General features: G+C 42.7%; 1 protein-coding gene across 1 annotated transcript in view; it reads left to right on the top strand.

Moving 5' to 3' along the window:
* The first annotated feature begins 3,317 nt into the window (after positions 1-3,317).
* stxbp2 (syntaxin binding protein 2) overlaps positions 3,318-23,904 on the top strand; it is an 80,949-nt gene continuing 60,362 nt past the window's right edge. Inside the window, exon 1 of the mRNA XM_039770381.1 lies at positions 3,318-3,430. Coding sequence (XP_039626315.1) covers positions 3,394-3,430 — 37 coding nt within the window. The 5' untranslated portion in view covers positions 3,318-3,393. The remainder of the gene's footprint in view (positions 3,431-23,904) is intronic.

The raw sequence follows: 23,904 nt of genomic DNA, 5'->3' as shown, positions 1-23,904 counted from the left end.
ATACCTACACGTGATGACTGCCAAAGTTTCTGCGCCCTCGAGATGCCGTGACTTTAATCTCACGAGTATGTCACGCTACTCCTTGAGCCCGTGATGGAACTTCTACCGGACTCAGCTCAGGGCAAGCAGACGGAGAAACGCCTCCTCTGCAAGAGGTGTCTCCATACTGTGTAGAATTTGCGACAGAAAACGAGTAAACTCCCCAGTTTGTCAACCTTGATTGATTAAAAATGAAACACCCGATAAAACAGACGACTTCAAAGAGTTTTTATGTTTTTAAATATTTTGTGTCGTCCGATTTGCCGCTGTTAATGTTTAAAGGAACCCTCCGTCATGTGAAGGGGCGTCCCCCCAGGGCTCGATGAAACGATCGACGCACCATTAAGTGGTCGGGTGTCTGCGGGCTGTATTGTTTAAATCAGAATTCACTTTAGTGACCAGGCACACTAATGTGAACTTGTAACTTACCCTGATAGTACTGGGGTAACATAAAAGAACAACATTGAATACAAAAGATACATTTGAAAAGATAAAATGATAAAATATAATGCAAAAGTAATACAAAAAAGTAGGATCAACTCTCTGTTAAGGAGCTCAGTTTATCAAGTCCCCCAAGGGCCTGTGGGGGTCTTAATCCGGCTTTGGTTACCCGCACTGTTAGACACCAAGCCTAGTGACTCTGCTACATCCACTTTCAGTTTCAGTTACAATTATAGGGAGGGTGGAGTCTGTTGCAGCAGCAGAGGCGTAACTAAGGTTTTCAGCGCCCGGGGACAACTGAAGATTTCGCGCACCCTCCTGTTTGCCAAAATGCAATGGGGAAGGGAAAGACATTTTTAAAAATGTATTTAAAATAAGAGTATTTTAAGAAAAAAAAATCTTATTTTTTATTTTAAATAGTTTTAAATTTTTAAATATTTTTATTTTTTAAAGCACTTTTATGCGTATATTTTCAAGGTTTCGCTAAATTTATAAAGATAGAACGAAGTAAAATAAGACAACAATGGTAGTTCGAAAATATAATTATTCTAAAATATTATTCAAATATAACATAGCAAAAACGTAAACATTACATTGGATATAATAATATATCCATCCATCCATTTTCCAACTCGCTGAATCCGAACACAGGGTCACGGGGGTCTGCTGGAGCCAATCCCAGCCAACACAGGGCACAAGGCAGGAACCAATCCTGGGCAGGGTGCCAACCCACCGCAGGATATAATAATATATAATCTGAAAATGAAGTTAGTATAAAGTAAAAATAATAGTTGGATGTATAATGCTTTAAATATAATTATTAACTTCAAAGAGAAAACTTCCTAGCCTTTGCTGCTGCAAATTTATCGATTAGTTCATCAAAATGTATGCTGTCGGTAACCTCCACACTCATCAAAGTCAAGGCTGACAATCTTTCCTGTGCCATGGATGATCTCAGGTAGGACAAGATAAGTTTTAATTTACTGAAAGATCTTTCGCAATAGGCGATGGAGGTTCCAACAGTCAGTAAAATCTGAAGACCAACTCTCAGATTTGGAAATACATCTTCCCCATACTGTATAATAAAGCGAAATCAGAAAGAGACAAACAACATAGGAAAAAGATATCCTCATACCGATGTAGTGATGGACTGAGTATGCAAATGTTTTTTATTGACTTTTTAGTGCATTTAAGAATGGAAAGCATTTCATTCTAAAATTTCGTAACATCAATTTGGCGCCCCCTGGATGCCACATGTCCCCCCTTGCCCCCCCTAGCTACGCCACTGTCCAGCAGCGCTCGGCACGAGGCTTGACCCACCCATGGGTGGTGTTTTCTTATGAAATCTTAATATTTAACCAATGCGTTAGATACAATCTATCCATCTGTCCTAAATTCTGTTCCGTGACGTCGTTGTGAATTTGTCCACAATCACAGCTTTTAATAACCGATGTTAACGCTTGGACAGATGCGGTTATTTCTCCGTCATTGTGAGGTAGTGGAGCTTCTGCGATGATCAATTCATGAACTTCACTTTATGACTTCATTTCACTATTAGTAATTGCTTCTGGGGAAGCAATCTGAGCATAAAACAAGCGCAATGCCTGAATAAAGCTATCAGAAAAGCCTGCTTCATCACAGGACTAACCCTGGACACACTATTGTGGAAAAAAGGAATGGTGTCAAAATTGGATGCCATCATGAAAAATCCCCTCCAGGAGGCGCTCTCTTGGAGCACATTTAGCCACAGGCTCATTCCACCACGCTGTGCTAAGAAGTGTCTCAGGGTTTTTTTTCCGCCCAGCGCTCTCAGGCAATTCAATGCTTCCACCTGATGTACTCGATACATTTATTTTAAGTTATGTATTTATTGATCGATCGATTGATTGATTGGTTGGCTGTATTATCTGTCCTGTGAGTCTGCATCCTTGTATTTTATGTTTCTGCTGCTGTATGCATTGTAATTTCGCCATTGGATTAATCAGGTTTATCAAACCTGATCAAATATATTTATAATTTTAAAAACATTCCGGTTCCAGTGTTATGTTGTTACCGTTTGACGTTTTGTTTGGGGAGCGACGGAGCTCGAATATCGCTGCATCTCTGACTAGATGCAGACGTCAAGACGAAGGCCATCCCTCCGAGACAACCGGTCTCTAGACTACACCTGTCGCTGTTAGTATCCACCAATCAGATCCTGCCCTTAAGTTTGGCTTGTGAAGTACACAGACAATTTCATTTTTAGGTATCTCTGCAACCAACTGATTGGCTACTTTGCTTGGCTGTGACTAATGACGCATTCTGCATTGAACTAGAGTCCAGTCCGGGGCTTGTTATCGGGGTAAAGTCGGGCTGAACACCACCCTTAAACGGAAAAGTCAGCTTCAATATGGTAAATACTCAGCCCCGGCTTCAGCCCAAAATGGCAAGGGGGCGGGGCGTTTAAACCACTAAGTTGGGCCACAAACATCCAACAAGTAACAGTATATCTGACTGCGGGGTTGGGGCGTGGCTTGACATGATATTTAGGAGGGCTTTGCTCGGCTAAATCACCCCCTGGAGCCAGGGCTACAAGTACTGCATTGTAATCTTTAGATAAAACATCGAAATACTAAAGTGCTTAAAGAAAAAAAAGATCTCGATCATTTTAACGTTTAAACCCGTATACCTGCAAGGTGTGCGACTGCTCCGCCCTGTCACAGCCCGGCCGCGCTCTTCCCCATGATAACCCCGCCCATAATATGATTGACAGACTAGTGATTGAGAGATTGGGAGCTTTTTGCCTCCCTTAATTACCGCCCCCTAAAAAATGAGTGACAGGCAGGTATGTGACCGGATGGGCAGGCTTTTACAGCTTTTTTACGCGTCTCAGCTGTTTTTTCCTAATTAAACCCGGAACTGTGAAGCTGCAAGATGGCGCGTTCGGGGTTGAAAGCTGTTGTTGGAGAGAGTGAGCATGTTTTATGTATTCACGTACATGTTTTCTTGAAGTTATTTTGGTGTTGTTTGCTATTATTGTCGGGAACTTGGTGAACAGGGGAAAGTTGGGGGCACCGATCGATAAACGCTTAAGTGGCAGTCGAGTGCAGGGGATCGGTTTATGTAACATGGCGTGGTGGGCGAAGCAGAAGAAATTCAGTTGGTGGAGTTTCGTTAGGGGGATGACTGCGCTGCAGCTGTTTTCACTTCATTATTATTCACGTCTATGTTTTCGATTTTAAGGAGGGGGACAAATAGCTCACCTGAGTTGCTTGGAAGTTCTAGAATCTTCAGCAAGAGAGTGTTTGGCTGCGGGAGTGCGGCTCTGATTGGTTTAAAGGAGGCGGGTCCAGAAGTCAAGGCGGCGGCGGCGGGCACCCCTCTGACAGCCGGCCTCGGTGTCTGTACCAGAACAGTTCCTGCTGTTCAATGTGGACGGTCCTTTATTTGTTCGGCTATTTATCTTTTTAAGTCTATCGATTGTGTTGATGGTTTAGTTTTTAAGGTTTATTACAACTTTTAAGTGTCGTGAATTCCGCATCTCCTTGTCTTCCTCTAAATTCATGGATAACGAATAGTCAGGTTCTGCTTTAGCGAAAGGGCAGGCAGATGTCAAAGACAACGACATAGAGTCTTCAATTTCTTGTCAATTCCTGGGATCGACACCACGCTTTTGCTGTGATCAAATTTTTAAATGAATGCGTACATATATATGCAATTATACCCTCAATTCAGCGGCTCCAGACCAGAATGGTAAGGGGGACATCCGAAATACTAGGATGGGGCGTCATGCGATAAAGTCCCCAATATCTATTCAGGTAACACTATACCCGGAAGGGGCTTATGACCCGCAGGAGCTGGATCTGTAAAAAAAAAATAATCGGGAACAGAAAGCAATTTCATCCCAATGTATAAAGCGCAAAATATTTTTGCTAAGATCTGTTGAGTATAAACAAGGCACATTCAGTTAGTCGTTTATTTATGGCAGGGGTCCTCAATCACAGTCCTGGAGGGCCGCAGGTTTTTCTTCTAACCCGGTTGCTTAATTAGAAAGCAATCCTTGCCAATAATTTAATTTCATGGCTTTCTCATATCCTAGATTTTCTTCTCCTTTCTAAGGATATCATCCAAATGATTTGAAGGCTAAAATGGAGGAGTAATTCTCAGTCCTTTTTTCTCTTCACTTCCAAGTATTTAATTTAAACCCAAATGTGCATAATAGATACCCACAGGTGTAAATGGAAACAAACTAAATGGAGAAATGCTGGTCTCTTTTGTCATTTGCATGTTATTGATAATTAGGAGCATTTAAAAACCAAGAATACAGCTGTTTAAGATTAAAAATAAGCAATTAGTGTTCAAAATCATAATAAGCGAGACAACTAAAATGGAGCAGAAGTGTCACTTGAGCAATAAGTGCTTCTTATTAAGAAATTGGGTTGGAACAAAAACCTGCAGCCACTGCTGCCCTTCAGGACCATCATTGAGAACCCCTGATTTATGGCAAGTATGAGCATGCAGGAGATGGGAGAGACCAGTGAAAAGCAGGGACTCTCCCCTGATTTATGGATGGTTTTTGGCACTTGTAGTCTTCCCTTACGGGGACCGGTGATGTGAGCCATTGTTAGGGGCTACAATGCAGGGGCAGTGCCATCCAGCACCTACGGCAAATGATTTAAAATCCCCAAGGTTGTCTATTTGGTCCTTGCCTTGGTTGTGACAGGTGACCAGAAGTGAGTCACTTAACCTTCATTTGCTGTAGTTGCAGAAGTACATTTAATTAATTAGTGTGGTATTCATTTGCAAAAGCTTATCCAATTTTTTGTTTCATCCCGACTAGACAACCCTCTATAATGGACTGATGACTGCCACTCATCCCTGTCCTGACTACAACTCATTCAAAATGCTTCTGTCCGAGTCTTGATTGACTGTTTTGCCCATGTTAGCATCTCTCTTCTTTGGCTTCCTAGGAAATACAGGGTAGACTTTAAAATATTATAGTAATTTTTATGCTCAAAGCCTTACTTACACAGGGCAGTCCCAGCCCCAGTGGGAGAGGCGCTATACAGGCGTATTGCTGTTGGTATAAAAGACCACCGTAGCGTTTCTTGACACACTTCTTAACCAAATGTCCTCAGCCTTTGTGTGTCAGAGAAAGGATGTGCAGCGTTGTTGATAATGGCGCTCAGTTTGTTTTTTGGTTCTCTCCTGCACTACGACCTGCAAGGGTGTCCAGAGTGTGTCCCATAACTGAGCCTGCCCTTTTAATTAGCTTGTTGATTTGGGGGGGCCATCTTGAAATGATGTTACTGGACGTGCACAACATAGTGTAGAAATTTGCACTGGTCATCAGAGAGTTGTAGAAAATGTGAAGGATGTTGCTTTCCACACTATAGGAACACCGTCTCCTAAAGTGCAGTTCCTCTGTGTTCCAAGACCAGTCCAATCTGTCATTAATGGGGACCCCCCCAAGTAATGGTAGGAGCGCACCACCATGACATTCACTCTCCGAACATGATGACCGGACATAGAAACTCTTGGGTGTCAATAACCAGTTCCTTGGTTAATTTGCAGACTATTCTTTCTGCACTGTGGCACAAAGTTCTCCCCCTGACTCCTCTCCTTTCTCTCATCCCCCTTATCAATACACCCCATAAGTGCAGAATCATCTGACGTGACCTGCTGTTGTTTTTATGGAAATACTAGCTGTCCCATGCGTCTCTGACTGTGTAGTCGCGAAACAGGACAAGCTTTAAAAATCAATAAACAAACGGGTATCACTAGCTAAGTGGAGTCAAGGTCCGCTCCAAAACACAGAGGTAGTCCGACTTGAATGGAGGCTGGCGTGTGAGTGAGGAGGGCCCTGCCCGGCTCCCCACTCCTGATGATACGCGTCCCCCTTCCTTCGGCCCACAGCCTCTGTCTTGGATTAACGCAAATTAATCGCTCCTGTAAGCAAACTCTGGTACTTAGCGCAAAATCATCCGGAATGTTCAAGCAAATTACAGAACAAGACTCTCAGTCGCTCTAAATCCGTTAAGTAGTTCTCTTGTGAAAAGCTGGCAGACAGACAGACGTTGGATTCTATATATAGAGAGAGTATATATATTTAAAAGAAACCTAAAACTTAACCTCTCGTATTCAAGCCAGTTTTCTGCTGTTGATCACAGGCTTGCAGGTGGCAGTAGGATGGTCAGATCTGCTCAGTTGTACTGCAGGTTTTCATTTATTGGCTTTGGTGTTCTGATAGAGCAGGTCCAGCTTGTTGCGTCCCACGCTGACTGACGTTTGTTTGTTCCAATGTCCCCCTGGTTTAGTCAGCAGCATTATACGGTTAGAATGATTCACTCACTGGAATATTAGTACCAAGTGAGTCACTTCTGTTCCTGAGTTAACAAACATTAATCAGGATTTCGTAAGTTATGTTCTAATTACCGTATATACTCGCGTTTAAGTTCTCCCGCGGATAAGTCGGGGGCTGATTTTACCGTACTATTTCTGGTATTTTATAATGTCGGTCGTATAAGTCGAATGCAGAAAACTGGCGCTATTGGTCCAAGAGATTATGATATGCTAACGCCCACCCGAGAGAGTAACCACAGAGCACCTATTTTCCTATGTATTGTGCCTACGTGACCACCTGAACTATTCCGAAGTGACGTTTGCACTGTTTTGTGTTTTTTGTATCTCGCACCCTCATACACCTTTATCGTAAGAGCATCCCTTTTCTACGATCAGAAGAAAATATGAAGCTGGTTTGAAATTAAACGTCGCTGAAGTAGTGAAAGAAATTGGTAACTGTGCTGCTGCAACAAAATTTGATGTGTCTGACAAACTGGTGCGCGATTGGAGGAGGCAAGAAGATGTAAAAAAAAAATTAAATAAATGAAGTGGCGTATTTTTGAACGGGCGTATAAGTCGGGGTCTGATTTTATGATCGATTTTTCAGGTTTCAAGACCCGACTTATATGCGAGTATTTACGGTAAATACTAGCCATGGCACCTGTCATAGACCATGTAAAGGACTTCACACATGGGCTGGTGTCTTGTCCAGGCTGGGCCCCCATTCCCTTAACTGGCCAGGAGGTCAATTGAACAGAGAGATCGGGGAGGGCTTTCAAAGCGGTATGCTCCCCAAATGCTGCTGCTGTACCATTTTAAAATGTGGCTTTTTTTTTTCCCCAGTACTTTTCCGTAGTACTAGGATGTTATACCGTATTCGTAGTGGACATAGTGAGAAGTCAAGCAAAATGACACCTTTTATTGGCTATCTAAAAAGATTACAAGATGCCAGCTTTTGAGACAACTTGGGCCTCTTCTTCAGGCAAGATGTAATACAGAGACTGGAGTTCCCCATGTTTATATCGACACCAGGACAAATACAACAATGGGAAACCTTTAAGATGTAAAAAAAAATAATAGACCTCTCCAGGCTAAGATTCATTTCGCAAGAGACTTATAAGCGAGTATATACGGTGAATCTGTTTAGTCTCATGCAGACGGCAGTTGAATTTAGAGTTTTTTGCGAATGTTATATATATATATATATAAAGATGTATGTATTATGGTATATAGCTGTATGAGAGTGGCGCAGTGATAATACTGCTGCTTCTTTACAAGCAATAACGGGAGGTCACATCCCTCGGTTCTCCCTGTGTGGAGTTTGCATCTTTCCCCCGTGTCTGCATGGATTTCCGCTCACAGACCAAAGACATGTAGTTTAGGTCAACTGGCATTGCTAAAATTGTCCCTAGTGTGTGGCTTTGTTTGTCCTATGATGGACTGGCATCCTGTCCGGGTGTTGTTCCTGCTTTGTATACTGGGATAGGCTCCAGCTGCCCCCGGTAACCCAGTCCTGGATACGCAGATTAGGAAAAATGGATGGATGCAGAATTGTATAAATGGTGTTTCAACACTGTTGTTTGTTTGTTACATGCTATTTTATTATACTGTGTTTTTCTTTAATTTGATTGTAGCACACTCTGCTTACATATGCACTTTAGAGTTAATAAATTAGGGCTGAATCAAAGCCAGACCAAGCCATTTAATTAGATATTGACCAATAAATAAGGAATTGGAAAGAAAACCGACAGCCGCAGTTGATGCTGCGTCGCACTCTTCGATAATTCACTTTCAGAAGTGACGCCTTTGCAACTCTTTATTTCAGATCTTTTTCTCTTTAGTTTCCTGTTCGTGTTTTGAATCTCGGCCCCTTTTTGTCTGAATGAGACCAGTGGTTACCTGTACTTTAAATAAATGTAATAAGCGGCAGTGGTTATGAGGTCAGTCTAGATTTGGTAATGTTTTAAATGTCCAGCGTGGTTTTATTTGTCTTTGATTTGTTAGAGAAAGTGCAGAGGAGAGCAGCTAGGCTGATTTTTAGGGCTTGAGAAATATGAGCTGGGAGAAGAAACTGACAGAGTTGAACCTTTTCAGTTTAAGCAAATTGAGAATAAGGTGACACGACAAAAGTATTTAAAATTATGAAAGGCAATTAGTACAGTGGATCCCAGCTTTTACTTTAAACTTTATTTTTCTGTCGTTCTGGGTATGACAATCTGCATCCAGCCCTGCATGTAGACCCTCCAACCTGCAGGGAAAAACTTGGGGGTTGGTGGCAGAAGTGGCACTCTAGCCACCATAAAAAACCTCCCACTGTTCCACTCCATCTGAACTTGTGTGGTGCTGAGGTGTCACCCGTCGCATGGCTGCACTCGGGTCCTAATCTGGGATCCTGAGGTGGTTTGTCCTGTGGTGGGTGTGGCAGTGCATTGTATCAGTGCCTGCTCCTGACCTCCTCTCTCTGTATCTCAGTCATTAATTGAGGTTTCACCCAATGGTTCTGTGTTTTTAAGTGAAGTCCATTTTGAAAATTAGCCAATGCTGTTTGTGTAACGCTCGTCACTGAGTGCAGGCACAGGCAGAGCTGTGTTCTGGGATTAACAAATCTCTGATACGCAGGTTACAGCTGCCGCTCGCTTTCTGGTTGGGGAAAGAAAGCATGACTCTGTTTTTCCTATTTTAGCTTCTTTACACTGGCTGCCTGACAATTTTCAAATTGATTTTAAAATCTTGTTGCTAGGGCTCGCTCCTGTCTATTTATCTGAATTGTGTGCTTTACATCAGCCATCCAGAGTGCTTAGATCTTCTGCTCAGTTGTCTCTTGTTGTCCCTCGTACTAAGTGTAAAACTAAGGGGGACAGGGCCTTTGCAGCTGCTGCGCCTTGCCTGTGGAACTCTTTACCTCGTCACATAAAGGAGTCGTCGACAGTTGAACTGCTCAAAACGAGATTAAAGACTCCTTTCTATTCACTTGCATTCCGTGATCTTCAGTAATACTGATGGTTTCCTCTTTGTGATTATATAACATTATTTTTATTTATTTCTTATTTTATGTTCATATATTTTATTTCTATTTATGTTTGTATGTTATTTGTTTTGTTTTTCTTTTATGCTATTATTGTAAAGCACTTTGGTCACAGCTTTACTATGTTGTTTTAAATGAGCTATCTTACTATATAAAAGCGGTCGGGATTGTCCTTCCGTCTGGTGAGTGCTATGTAGGCGCAGAGTTTCACACACGCCCCGTCCATTTTGCAATGCACGATGGGATTTGTAGTTTCGTTTTTCCAGGTAAAAGATAATTTTCTACTCCAGACTGTGCGATATCTTCTTCTTTCTTACTATATAAAAGCGGTCGGGATTGTCCTTCCATCCCGTGAGTGGAAAGCGTAGCGGTATTCCGCTTATCACAGACTTACTATTTGCAGCTTGCAATACGAAGCGACATGATGTGAGTAGAGTTCTGGTGCTCCCATCATTCCCTTGCTTTTGTGCGCGATGCGCAGGAAAAATAGACAAAATTATGTCTCTGGAAATAATTAATGGTGATGGAGTACAAATGCCACACCGCATAGTAAATATCAAGGGGGTTCAAAAGGGCGACCTCAATATAGAAAAAAAGTTTAAATTTCATCACAAAAATAACAAACTACGAGTATTAAAGTAATACCGCTGAAATGCAATATAACCAAATTAATGAGTTTGTATAAAATATCAAATTGATCTACATATTGAATTGCCTTAAGAAGTGGTCAACTTAAAAGGCGGGTCAGCCTAGTATAAGTAAATTGACATTGATATGTAAATGTATGCAGCCCACTGTGTGTGAGATATCTCAGTGAAAGTAGAACTTTTCTCAACAAAGTTTTATTCAAGGAAAACCACTAAGTGTCAATGAAATCGGTTCACTGGCAGCCAAGTTGATTTATGTGAACAGAAGCGCAGGGCCTTGTTCAGAAAGCGGACGCCGCTTGAGACACCTCGCCCAAACACTAACCTTAAGGTCAATAACATGGGTCCCTGATGTTAAGTCACTATTTTAGGGCTAAAATGATAACAGAAATGTTAAAACCTACTTATATACCTAATCCTAATTATTGTGAAACAAACAAGTGGCGTCCGCTTTCTGAACATGAGCCCAGAAGCATAACTGATCTGATGATAAGAGCTTTTTAACATTTTATGTGAGTGCACCTAAAAGTGCCTCTTACAATTAATGTATACCAAAATGTTGGTGGCTTTTTTTTATTTTGACTTCTGTTTCTCGGTGTCCTTCATACTTTTTTTTGGTAGCCACTTGTCTAATATAGAAAAATGTGTGTATTAGTAAAACTCCAGTCCAAAATGAGAGATGAGCAGAAATGAAAATCAAACATAAAGCTGCCTTTGGTGATGAGTGGCTCGCTGAGCCTGTCCTGTAGCAGCAACGTCGTGTGTCTGAATGGCATGCCGTGACTGGCCATTCCAATTGTGAAGTTCCCCTTGGGATTAATAAAGTATCTAATCTATCTATCCTACTAGATTCATAATCGGTGACAGCACCTTATGTATAACTGAGCTCATTTAAATTTTTTTTCAGCGGTAATCTCACTGTGTGGCTGACCCATTGTGATTGATGAAGTTTCCTCATTTTTTTCAGCATTTTTGAACATGACACTCTTTCATTTGTTGTTTCCTTACTGGCTCGTTGCTCTCATTGTTACATATAAATGTTTTTTTTTTAAGGTGGGGTGGTATGCACAGAGACAAACACAGTGGTCATGTGCTGCTCTTATAAACTTTTGTTAGCCCGTCTTTGTCATGTTATTGCTCAGCCTCTCAGATTATCCCAGCTAATATCCAACCCTTAGTTCCAGTAAAAGTCTGTGGTGCTATGAAAAGGAATAACATCTTTAACTTTCTGCTTTCCTTTATCCTCAATCACTATAAGGCAGTGCTTCCCAAACTCGGTCCAGGGGGCCCACTGTGGCTGCAGGTTTTTGTTCCTACCAGATTCATAATCGGTGACAACACCTTATATAACACTGAGCTCATTTAAATTTTTTTCTTCTTATTCTACATTCAGAGAAGCATAGCAGCATGATTTTTACATTTATAAGACATTTAGAAATGTTTCTGCTTTTGCTACCGATTTTAAATGCTTAACTCTCTTTTGTTGCATTCATTGTATTTTCTCTGTGCAGTTTTCCCCCCTTCTTTGTGTCTTATTAATGACAATTAAAAACGAGCAGAGCAGACACCCCGGCAAACAACACGGAATAGTCAAAGGCTGCAACTACTTTAGTGTCAGGCCCACTAATTAGAAAATAATGGATTCATTAAATAGAACACCTGGAAAAGTAGAATGAAAATCGAGATAAAAATATTGTTAAAAAGAACCATATAACTGCTTAGTACATTTTTTATATATATATAGATATATATAGATATATATATATATATATATATATAGATATATCTATCTATCTATCTATCATATATGTATGTACACATACATACAAGTGTATATTATATATATATATATATTTTTTTTTTTACCAAAGTTAGTGTTCTAATTTCTATAATTGTTCCCAAAACACAGAACTTGGGAAATAACAGTTCACTTAGTTTCTTCCAGGTCTTCCGGGTTTCCTCTTGCAGTCCAAAGACATGCAGGTTAGGTGTATTGGCGATCCTTAATTGTCCTTGGTGTGTGTGTGTGCCCTGTGGTGGGCTGGCGCCCTGCCCGGGGATTTGTTCCTGCCTTGCGCCCTGCGCTGGCTGGGATTGGCTCCAGCAGACCCCCTGTGACCCTGTAGTTAGGATGTAGCGGGTTGGGAAATGACTGACTAACAGACAGTTCACTTAATTAGCCCAGGAGTCCAATGAAAAACAGAAGCTGGTTGGAACAAAAGCCTGCAGCCACAGGAGGTCCCCAGGACTGAGTTTGGGAAGGGCTGCTATGAGGTATTCCTTTGTTGTCCGTATTACAGCTCTGAACATTTCTTGTCATAATCGTTTCAGAAGTCGTTTAATTTTAACCATCAGTGACACCTTCCATTTAAGTGAACTACTCGTAAGGAAGTTTCATGTGTAGACAGATGTAAAACAACATCTATCAGGTCAGGGAAAAAAATTTACAAGTAATTTAGATTATTGGCAAACATTCAGAATTACTATAACAATCATACCTCCAAAAAGTGGATATGCCTGCTCTGTTTCCTTTAACATTGATTTCTGTATTTAGTGTTGTATGGACTGACTTCACAGTATTCCACACTCACACCTTTTCTTCACTAAGAGTCTGACTGTCCTTTATCAGTCTCCATTTTACCATTTGATCCACAGTATCTCTTATCTCTGTCATTACAGCAGGAATGAAAACCCACTCAGACTCACATTCTCTGCTGTTTTGCTATAAATATGGAAAAACCAAACACCCTGATCTCCGGTCGGGTCAGGTTGGGGAGCAGGCACTTGTACATAGTGTTGCCACACAATGAAACAGCTCGGGATCCTGTTTGGCAACCCCCCTAAAAGACACACGGCCCAGTCCCACTCTCCGGAAATGACCCTCTATCTGCCACAGATAGGTGTTAGGTGGGCGTCCTCTTGGCCTGGTGCAGCCACTCGGGTCCTTCAGCGGTGAGTTGGGTCACCCTCGGGTAATCACACCACATGGCCATAGTGCCGTAACTGACACTCCCTCACAATGCAGGTCATGTGACTCATTCAAGACTCCGTGAGCAACACAAAGTCAGAGCAGTGGTACCCAAGGACTATTGGAAGAGACACACATGAAGGAGTCCAGTCTCGGGTCATTGGATATCGTCCATGTCTCGCAACCATATAGAACATGTATGTGAATTAAAAATTTTCTTCTATCTGTTTTACAAGGTTGATTTTTATCAGGATCTATGTATAATTCACTAAGGCAAGACGACCATGGAAAGCATGCGGAAGGCGTGGATTCACTAAGCCCGACAAGTGAGACACCTATGGCGCGCAGGAAGGAGCCCCGCCCACCAACTCCAATACCATTGGATACGACGACAACTCGCAGAGCCACGCCCACCAACTCAGACGCGACGACACAGAAAAAATGGCGTCATTTATATTCGTCTGTCGTAGAGGCAACATGCAGCTCCGACCCACGCTGACTGTTCATAGAGGCATGTTTCTCGCGGAGGTGAATCGCCATATGCAGCGTGTAAAACGGTTTGCGAGGGGTATCCCATGGGATCCTTAAAACATTCCTTTACAACTGAGGTTAAAACACAATGAAATAAGCAGTCTTTATAAACTGAGTTTTCGGTTACGACGCACGAATGCGTGCAGCATCACACACTGTTTAACACGCTACATACAGCAATTCGCATCCGCGACAAACATGCGTCGTCTTAGATGCTCCTGCACTTTGTACACACCCACCTCGCTACCTGTGCCTCTGTTTCATTACCGTCTCGCCTGCTTCACCAATGCAGGCCCTGCAACAGTCGAGACGCTCTCTCAGCAGCTGAACTTCTCTGTGCCTGACCGGTTCACACAGAGGCACCACACGGCACAGCAGGAGTATCTAAGAAGAGGCATGTTTGTCACGGATGTAAATCGCTGTATCTGGCATGTAAAACCGTTTGTTTGTCACGGATGTGAATCATTGTATGCAGCGTGTAAAACAGTTTCCGAGGGGTTTTCCATGCTCTTAGAGTCGGTGGGCGAGTCTCTGTTAGTTGCTCTTGCGAGCGGGCACATGACCAGGCAGTGTGTGTGCTTCGAGAGCGTGGGTGGACGCGACAGCGCCATCTAAGAAGATTCATATTTGTCGCGGATGTGAATCGCTGTGTGCAGCGTATACAACGCTGTATTGTATGTTGCCCTCTCCAGAGTTATATCTTTTCATTCATCTACAGTCGTATACACAATGAAGTAAGCAGTCTTTAAAAACCGAGTTTTCGGTTATGATGCTCGACCGCGTGACCATTGCAAACTGTTTTACACGCTACATACAGCAATTCGCATCCACGACAAACATGCGTCTTCTTAGATACTCCTGCACTTTGTACACACACCCCTCCCACCTCGCAACCACCGTGGTCGGGTGTCTTGGTGGATTATATATAGAAGGGCAGCCAAAACCGCACAGAGCAATGAAAAGTCTACGTGAGTCACAGGTGCATCTGGACTGTGCAAAGACAGCGATGGGAGTGACGAGTTGGAGGTGGGCACATGAGCGGGCAGTGCATACTGGACGAAAAAGCAGCACACTAGCATGATGGAGGGAGCGAGTGGATGTCCTTCTCCCCTCTTCCCGTTCCACCCTCCGCGCCTGAGCGCCGCACGGACGATTGTGTGTTGGTTTGTTCCGTGCATTGTTACAATGTTGCTTTTCTTGCTGATTCATTACATTACCAATTTTTCAAATGTTAATTTTCTCCCTGTGCTTAAAAATCATTAAAAAACGGCCTGATTATGCGGCGTATGGTACGCCGCGGGTTGGCTAGTAAGTTTATATTCTTTACTTAACGTGAAGCATATTTGATTTCAGACATTGATTTTTTTTCTTTCTTTTGCTTTTGAGTCCAATTCTTGAGGTATTTCGTTAAATGTTGTTTTGCTCGTATATAAGGAATTTTTTGGCTGTTTTTAATTTATGGAGTAATTGGTCTTCTAGGGCATTTTGTATTTTAAAGAAATTGTTGTGGATTGCGTAATGGAAAATACTGTTTTTTTTAAAATAAAAATTGCAGAGTCAGTCCCCATCTGGTGTAGAGACTAATATAATAAATGGAGAAGTAAATCTTCATTACTCTTCGTCTAAAGGAAATATGGCCTTCATTAAACTAGCTGAAACTGAAAACATTTTGGAGCATCATAAATTCAGCCAAGGGATGCAATGTTTCATTGTGGAGAAAGCGTTAACGAAACACACTTTGACGTGCAGTGGTTTGTCTTTTTATTTGTGGACAAGTAAATCCTGGAAATGTCTTCAATTATTAGCCTTGGTTTACATGTACACCCTGCACCTTACCTTTTTGAACATTCACTTATCACTTACATCCTTTTAAAGTTCTGACTGATTTCTCTGTAAGTGGTTAACATTTGCTCTGCCATACGTTAACAGTGGCTTAGGCTGGCTACCTCAGTCCCTCTGCTACAAGGACTAAATCTCAGGGTAGCTTAGCAGGGTCCAGGAGCAGCTACAAGAGATCTTCATAGAGCACAGCCTGCTTCTGGTCGAATCCCCTGAAAGGGCTGAACTTAGGAACACCTTAGCAAAGGCCAAGAGCTTTGCTCTTGATGGAATACACAGATAATGACAGTCACTTGTGGTGTAGCGGCTCTGTGGCTACGAAATGATTGGCGGCTTTTAAATAATCCATTCGCCATGTCAGTATCCGTGAGCGAGATCGTAGAGTTGAGGGAGTAATTGGGGCGAGTCGCACCTGCATATGCATGATTGAGGCGCTGTGCCCACAGAGACGTATGAGAACGGGCCGACACAAAGAGGAAAGAAAAAATGGAAGAAAGGCTTAGAGAGTGAGAGCAAGAGCAGCTTTAAGGGCAAAAGGAAGAGGATGAGCCAGCCAGCTTGAATGAGAGAGGTTAGGTCAGGGGTCCCGGATGGCTCGAAGGATCGGCTTTCAAGGGACGGATCGTGCTCGCTGAACGGGAGAGTGGGTATGATCGTGGAGGAGTCCGCCCTAGGGATCTGAGGGACAAGTGCGAGAAAGAAGATGGGAGCACAACCGACCCCGAACGGTCTGGCAGACGCCGACGAAGGCAGCCAAGAGGTGGGGTTGGTAGTATGAGGACCCGGTGGCTGAAGTTTCTCCTGCTGAGCAGGCATTGGGTAAGCTAGAGAGACTGGGAAGGAACTGTGGCTGGCTGGTGTGATCCCAATATCTGCTACAGGATTTTAGTCTCGTTTTTAGCCATGCTTTAAACGTCTGGATTTTACTTTTTTTTTATGAATTATTTATGAACACTTGAAGCACCGCACTTCATTTGGAATTTTGTTTGGATTTGTTTTGTTGGTTTTAAATAATAGCACTTCTGCACTTTGCACCTTTCCCCTTGCTTCGTTTTGGTGTCCTCATTGTCCAGCTCATTCGGTTACATTACCGACGGTGTCGGGTTCAAAAGAGCTCACTGAAAGAGTGATGGGAGCATGGAGCAGACCCGCACTGTCCCATCACGGCCACTGAAGGACTCTGCAGAGGCCAAGAGCTGATAAGAGCTTCACTCTCGGCGGGTTACAGGGCACATACCTTGGAACACGGCAGGCCGGTTTTTAGGCCAACGTCGTAGCGGTGTGTACCCAAAGGGCTACTGTTAGAGCCATTTGCTAGTTATTTAGGTTATATCAAATGGGTAGAAGTGTTTACTTAGTTATCTTCTTATATAATACACTATCGTGGCTGTCCGTTTGTCTGCCCAGGATTTTAAATCGCCTGTAGCTCGTTTGACCTACTGACCTGAAATTTAATACACATATACTATGTGACCTTTACTATCTGCTTTCGGGGTGATGATTGACCTCAAAGGCTCTTCTTATTTTACTGTAGAATCAACTCTCAGCAGCGGCCAGTTGGGCGGCAGTGTGGCGCATGCATACGGCAGCCGTTCTCGTCCCTACCTCCTTCGCCGTCACTTCCCCTTCCTCTTCATATCTTGAATCATTCTTGAGGCAGATTGAAGACTTAAGTGCCAGCTTAAGTGAAAAATAAAGGAAAACGTACTTAGTAATTGCTACACAAACTCTGACTTAATCAGTTTACTGATACTGCAACTCATTTCATTTTCGCTTGTTGGTTTCCAGAAGGCACCATGGGAGGTTTCTGGCCTCCCTGAACTCGCCTTAACCCCACTGCATTTCGGTGTGTCCGGTCAAACACCCCACCTGCTGCTCTCCCTGGAGTGGGTCGCACTGCACCTGAGGGAGTTGGGTTACTTGTCGGTTGCTTGTATTGTCGCCAGATGCGAAAGCCCCATGAGGAATGGGAGATTCTGGGCGATTGATCAGAAGGTGGTGTTAATCCTATAGCTTCTTTTTGTGTATTACGTCTGGCAGTGAAAACTGTTTTGAAGCGTATCGATCAGAGGTGCGTTTTTGGCATCAAAATCAAATAGCCTTTTATTGTCAATTCACTATGTGTACAGAACATACAGAAGAATCGAAATACAGTAATCCCTCGCTATATGGCGCTTCGACTTTCGCGGTTTCACTCTATCGCGGATTTTAAATGTAAGCATATCTAAATATATATCACGGATTTTTCGCTGGTTCGCGACTTTCTGCGGACAATGGGTCTTTTAATTTATGGTACACGCTTCCTCAGTTTGTTTGCTCAGTTGATTTCATACAAGGGATGCTATTGGTGGATGGCTTAGAAGTTACCCAATCGGAGGATGTATTGCATATTAACTAAAACTCCCCAATGATATACGATGTGCTTTCCGCGCGGTGCTTGATTGTTTGCTTTTTTCTGTCTCTCTCACTCTCTCTCTGCCTGACTGGGGGGGTGTGAACAGAGGGGCTGTTTGCCTAGAGGATACGGACGCTCCTCTACAAAATGCCGCTTTATCACGGTGCTTCGGCATACTTAAAAGCACGTATTGATTTTTTGATTGTTTGGTTTTATCTCGCTCTGTCTCTCTGACGGCGCTCCTTTGAAGAGAAGATATGTTTTCAGTGTTTTAATTGTGAGAAAGAACTGTCATCTCTGTCTTGGCATGGAGCACAGTTTAAACGTTTGACTAAAGGGTGTTCTTTCATGTCTAGAGGGCTCTAATAATGTTAACAGTGTGGGAGAGTTTATAAGGCCTTAAAATATATAAAAATAACTATACAAACATATGGTTTCTACTTCGCTAACTTTTATCTATCGCGGGGGGTTCTGGAACGCAACCCCCGCGATCGAGGAGGGATTACTGTACTGTTTCTCATCTTCGTAGTACAATAAAATATAAAAAGTATATAACATAAATAAATTTAGAGCTCTTAAAGTAAACCTAAGTGCAATGTGCAATAATCAGTAGTGCAAAAGCCATTTACAGTAAAAAGTCAGAAGGTGCATTATAGAGTAGCTTATGAGATGTTCAAAAAGACAGACGGCAGCAGATGTAATATTGAGTCTTTATATAATACTAGCTGAGGTAGGGTACTTGGGGTAGGTAGTGACTCTTGTTACGGTCCAGGGGCAAGGGAGGAAGATAGTGGACAGAGTTCAACATCCTGACAGCTTGGTGGATGAAGCTGTTTGACAGCCTCGTGGAGTGGGCACGGAGGCTCCGGTAACTTTTCCCTGAGGGGAGGAGGCTGAAGAGGGAATGAAAGAGGTGGGAAGAGTCCACAGCAGTGCTGATGGGTGTGGAAAAAATGTCCTTGATGGAGGGCAGTGGGGCAGCAATAATCTTGCTGGCTGCATCCACTATGCGTTGCAGGGACTTCCTACAGGAGGCAGTGCAACCTCCATACCACACAGGGATGCAGCTAGTGAGGATGCTCTCGAATGTGCTCCAGTAGAAAGAAGACATGATGGGGGGTGAAACTTGTGCTTTCTTCAGTTTGCGTAGGAAGTAGAGGCAGGTTTAAGCTTTCTTGGCCAGTGACGTGGTGTTATCTGACCAGGGGAGGTCCTCGGAGATGTACGTCCCCAGGAACTTGGTGCTACTCACCCTCTCCACAGCTACACCATCGATGGTCAGTGGACAGTAAGTACAAAATGATGAAAACTGTAAGACTGCATGTGGTACAGCTGGTTCCAAAGACTGTTGTGGCTTATCATCCTATCATACATTTTTACTTTTTAAAAATGCAGGGGAGGGCGGGGTTTAAAAGGCTTCCCCCAGAATCACTTGAACAAGCACAGCTCGAACATGAACACATATTCTAACAAAGGCCAGGAGAACCAGCCTCGTGCTAGGATTCAACGAAATTTCCAGAAATCACTTGTCCACCAATTTTAATAAATTTAAAAACCAAAGGGACCTTTGGAGGCTGTGCAGTAGCCATAGTTTTTCCAGGATGTTTACCTGAGCCCTGGCCATGTAATTTGACACTTGTCTTCTCATCAGCCTGTAAATGGTTTCTGTTTTCATTCTGCAAGAAAATGCAGAGCTGGAGCTTCCATTTTCTTACAACTGCATGAATATATTTCAGTATATAAATACTAGCCACAGTACCTGTCATAAAGGATGGCACGCGTGGACTAGGTCAGTGTTTCCCAACCTCGGTCCTGGGGGCACACTGTGGCTGCCTGCAGGTTTTTGTTCCAACCAGCTTCTGTTTTTAATTGGACTCCTGGGCTCATTAACTGGTATGTTATTTCCCAAGTTCTGTGTTTTGGGAACAATATAGAAATTAGAAAACTAAGTTTTGTTAAAAAAAAAATATATATATATATATATATATATATATATATATATATATATATATATATATATATATATATATATGCAGAAGAAGAAGACCGCATTCCAAGAAAAACACCTGCTACCTACTGTCAAATTTGGTGGAGGTTCCATCATGCTGTGTGGCCATGTGGCTAGTTCAGGGACTGGGGCCCTTGTTAAAGTCGAGGGTTAATGAATTCAACCCAATATCAACAAATTCTTCAGGATAATGTTCAAGGATCAGTCACAAAGTTGAAATTCCGCAGTGGTTGGATATTCCAACAAGACAAGGACCCAAAACACAGTTCAAAATCTACAAAGGCATTCATGCAGAGGGAGAAGTACAATGTTCTGGAATGGCCATCACAGTCCCTTGACTTGGTCGTCTATGGGATGATTTGAAGCAGGCTGTCCATTCTCGGCAGCCATCAAATTGAACTGAACTGGAGAGATTTTGTATGGAAGAATGGTCAGAAATACCAGAATCCAGACACTCATCAAAGGCTATAGGAGGCGTCTAGAGGCTGTTATATTAGCAAAAGGAGGCTTAACTAAGTATTGATGTCATATCTCTGTTGGGGTGCCCACATTTATGCACCTGTTTAATTTTGTTATAATGCATATTGCATATTTTCTGTTGATCCAATAAACTTAATGTCACTGCTGAAATCCTACTGTCTCCACAAGGCATGTCATATATTACAAGGAAGTTGCTACTTTGAAAGCTCAGCCATGATAAACAAAAATCCAAAGAATTAAGAGGGGTTCCCAAACTTTTTCGTTTGGCTGTATATTCATAGCATCCGCAGTCTGAGTCTTGATCTAATTGTATGGGTGATTACCTACCAGATAACACGTGGTTGGTCTGCCAGTCAGCAAACATCCGCCTTGTGCCCTCTCAGTCCCAAAAACCGATAACAGATTGTTACATAGTTTACTGTAAAATAATGCAAAGAGTACACGACACGTGTTTCGCCCTTATTTAATCAGATCGAGACTCGGACTGCGGATGCTATAAATGTAATTACTACGATCTCCAGGCTGTCAAATAAATGAACCACACGCCGTGGCGCAGCTTAAAGGGTCTTCGTCTCTGACGCTGACGTCCGAGGTTTGATTCCCGCGAGTGGTGCAGTGGAGTGTGTACGCCTGATTAGCCAAAATAAGGGTGAAACACGTGTCGTGTACTCTGTTCATTATTTGACAGTAAACTATGTAATATTTATATGCTTAGTTTGTGGCCATGTTGTATTTTGTTTGTGGTTATCGTTCCATCTGCGTCTTTCAGTCTTTGTGCTTCGGTGTCCCAGTGGTCAGCACTGCTCTCTCACAGCTCAGGTCGCATCCTTGGTCCCAATAATCAGTCTAACTTACTGTAGTCAGCAGACACTTCTCTGCCTCTCAGGGGATCAAATCATCATTGCACCATTATAAACTACTCTAAACTTGTTCAGTTCCTGAATCTTTCTTATATACTCGTGATATTAAAGGCCTCATCTGTACAGTATGTAGAATTGTGCTTTGTGGTTGCATGGCAGTAGCAGGAAGTCACAGTGGCACGGCTTTATCTCCACCCCCAAACTGTGTGAAGGCCCTCAGGCCATTGCCAAGCGTTCACTTCCACATTTGGGTGAGCTCTCAGCTGAAAGCCTTTTGCAGCACAGTAGGGCCGTAAATGGCAGAAGTGGCTCTGCTCAGTTGGCCCTTAAACTACAATCGCTCTGTCCTGAGTATGGCATTAATTTGCATCCAGCCCTGCAAGCAGGTCCTCCAACGTGCAGGGAAAATTGGGGCCTGGTGGCAGGGTTGGCACTCCAGCCACCGTCCAAAACCTCACACTGGTGCTGAGGTGTCACCCGCTGCACTAGGGTCCCAATCCAGGTGGTTCATCATGTGGTGGCTGTGGTAACCCGGTATCGGCACATACTTCCAACGGAAATGCTAGATAGATATTGGAAATATTATTAAAATAAAGAATATGTGAATGAGTAGTGCAGAAAATATGCAAATGTTCCAAACTGAGCTAATGTGTGTAAAGATGGATTACATGAACCTCTAGGATATATATATTTTTTTTTAATTTTAGAAGACAAAGTTTAACAAACGTTTGACCTTTTAATGTGTTAGATTTTGTGTTTTTATATTTATTTTTAAGCCGTGTAAAGCTGACCTCTCGGGTTCAGTCATGGCTGCAGGCCTTTCTTCCAAACAGTTTCTGAATCGGTGACTCATTTTGATCTGTAATTGATGTCACTGTGTAATTAGCAGGACTTATAATTCGCTGTTTTGCATCATTTTTGGTCATTATTAGATTTGCATGCAAAAGAAATATCTATTTTTTTAAAGTTGTTTTTGCGTCAGCTTTTGACATTTTGTTTTCTGTGGCGTTTGCTCTTTTGATTGCATCTGAAGAATGGAGATTAGGGACAGAGCAGAGTGACACGGACTGATAAAGGGTAGTTGTCTTTGTGTTGCCCACTTGTGTGCTTATTATTGCACATTAGCTGTGCCCACGTAGTAATGAAACAGGACGAACTTTAAAAATCAATAAATGTTGGCAGTGTTTCTGACCGTGTTCAGCTCTGACGGGAGAGCGTTCCCTGTTTGGGGAGAAAAGCACATGGCCGTGATATCTCTGGCAATCGGTAGCTACCCTCTAAAACACATGGAGCTACGATCTCTCTCTCTCAAAAATGTCAAACGTTACTTCTATACAATCTGTAGATGATGATGTTTGTTGAACAAACAGGTATTGCTAGGTAAGCGGAGACGAGGTGCGCTGCAACACGTGGCGAGACGTAGACCAATTTGAACAGACGCTGGATGAGTTGAGACATTCGGCATCTGTCAAGCGTTGTAAGTATACAACCAGTTTCATCGATAACTTCGCATCCAGCTTTTAACAGTTTAAACAATCATAAACATCGAAGTGACCACTACTGAAATCGTCACCTGTGAATCTAAGATGTTTAAGAGGCATTGGCGGTTGTCCAAAGGTGTAAAATATTTGGCCATTTCGGTACACTTGAAAGCGACAACCGAACAATTCAGCGGCAGCCATCAACTCACATGCAGATCCATAGGTGAAGGGCTTAAGCACTTCACTCTTCTAGTGCTCCTGTGTAGTATAATTATCTCCTGTACTGTCATCAGTCCACACCTTGAACCTGTCCCAGTCACTCAATACATAAGACACAATGTTCCTCCGGATATCAAGAGTGAGCCTGATATGGCCATGCAATATGTAACAAAGAGAATGGAAAAGATAGGTGCCATCTCCGGGCATGGAAACCACTCGGTAAGTGACAGTTCTTTGATCGATGGTGATCACCTCAATAGACATGTTAATGGGGGTACAGTTGGAATGATAAAGGAAATGGGTACCTGAACAATGTAAAGTAAGTCTAAAGTACCTACACAATAACTATAATCATAATAAACGAACAATAAAACAGCGGAGAAGCTGTGGATTAAATAAAAAGGCTGTAGTTATCATGGAGACATGAATCCCGTGGATGGGAATATAGAGACTGGAGCGACGGACGGCCTTATATAGGCAGGCAGCCAACAACGTGGGAGGCGTTGGGATGGGGGATCCAACGCCGCCTCACACGGTGACCGAGCTGCAGGCTATGGACGTATACTGTATATGTACGTAAGTAGGATTCAGTTTGCGTTGGGAACCCACATACCAAATTTCTTGAAGATGGGCCCATAAGTAACAAAGAC

This window comes from Polypterus senegalus, chromosome 12 (assembly GCF_016835505.1).
Source record: "Polypterus senegalus isolate Bchr_013 chromosome 12, ASM1683550v1, whole genome shotgun sequence".
In the NCBI taxonomy this organism is placed as follows: domain Eukaryota; kingdom Metazoa; phylum Chordata; class Cladistia; order Polypteriformes; family Polypteridae; genus Polypterus; species Polypterus senegalus.
Note: the sequence above shows the minus strand (reverse complement) of the source record. Positions and strands in the feature narration are given on the sequence as shown.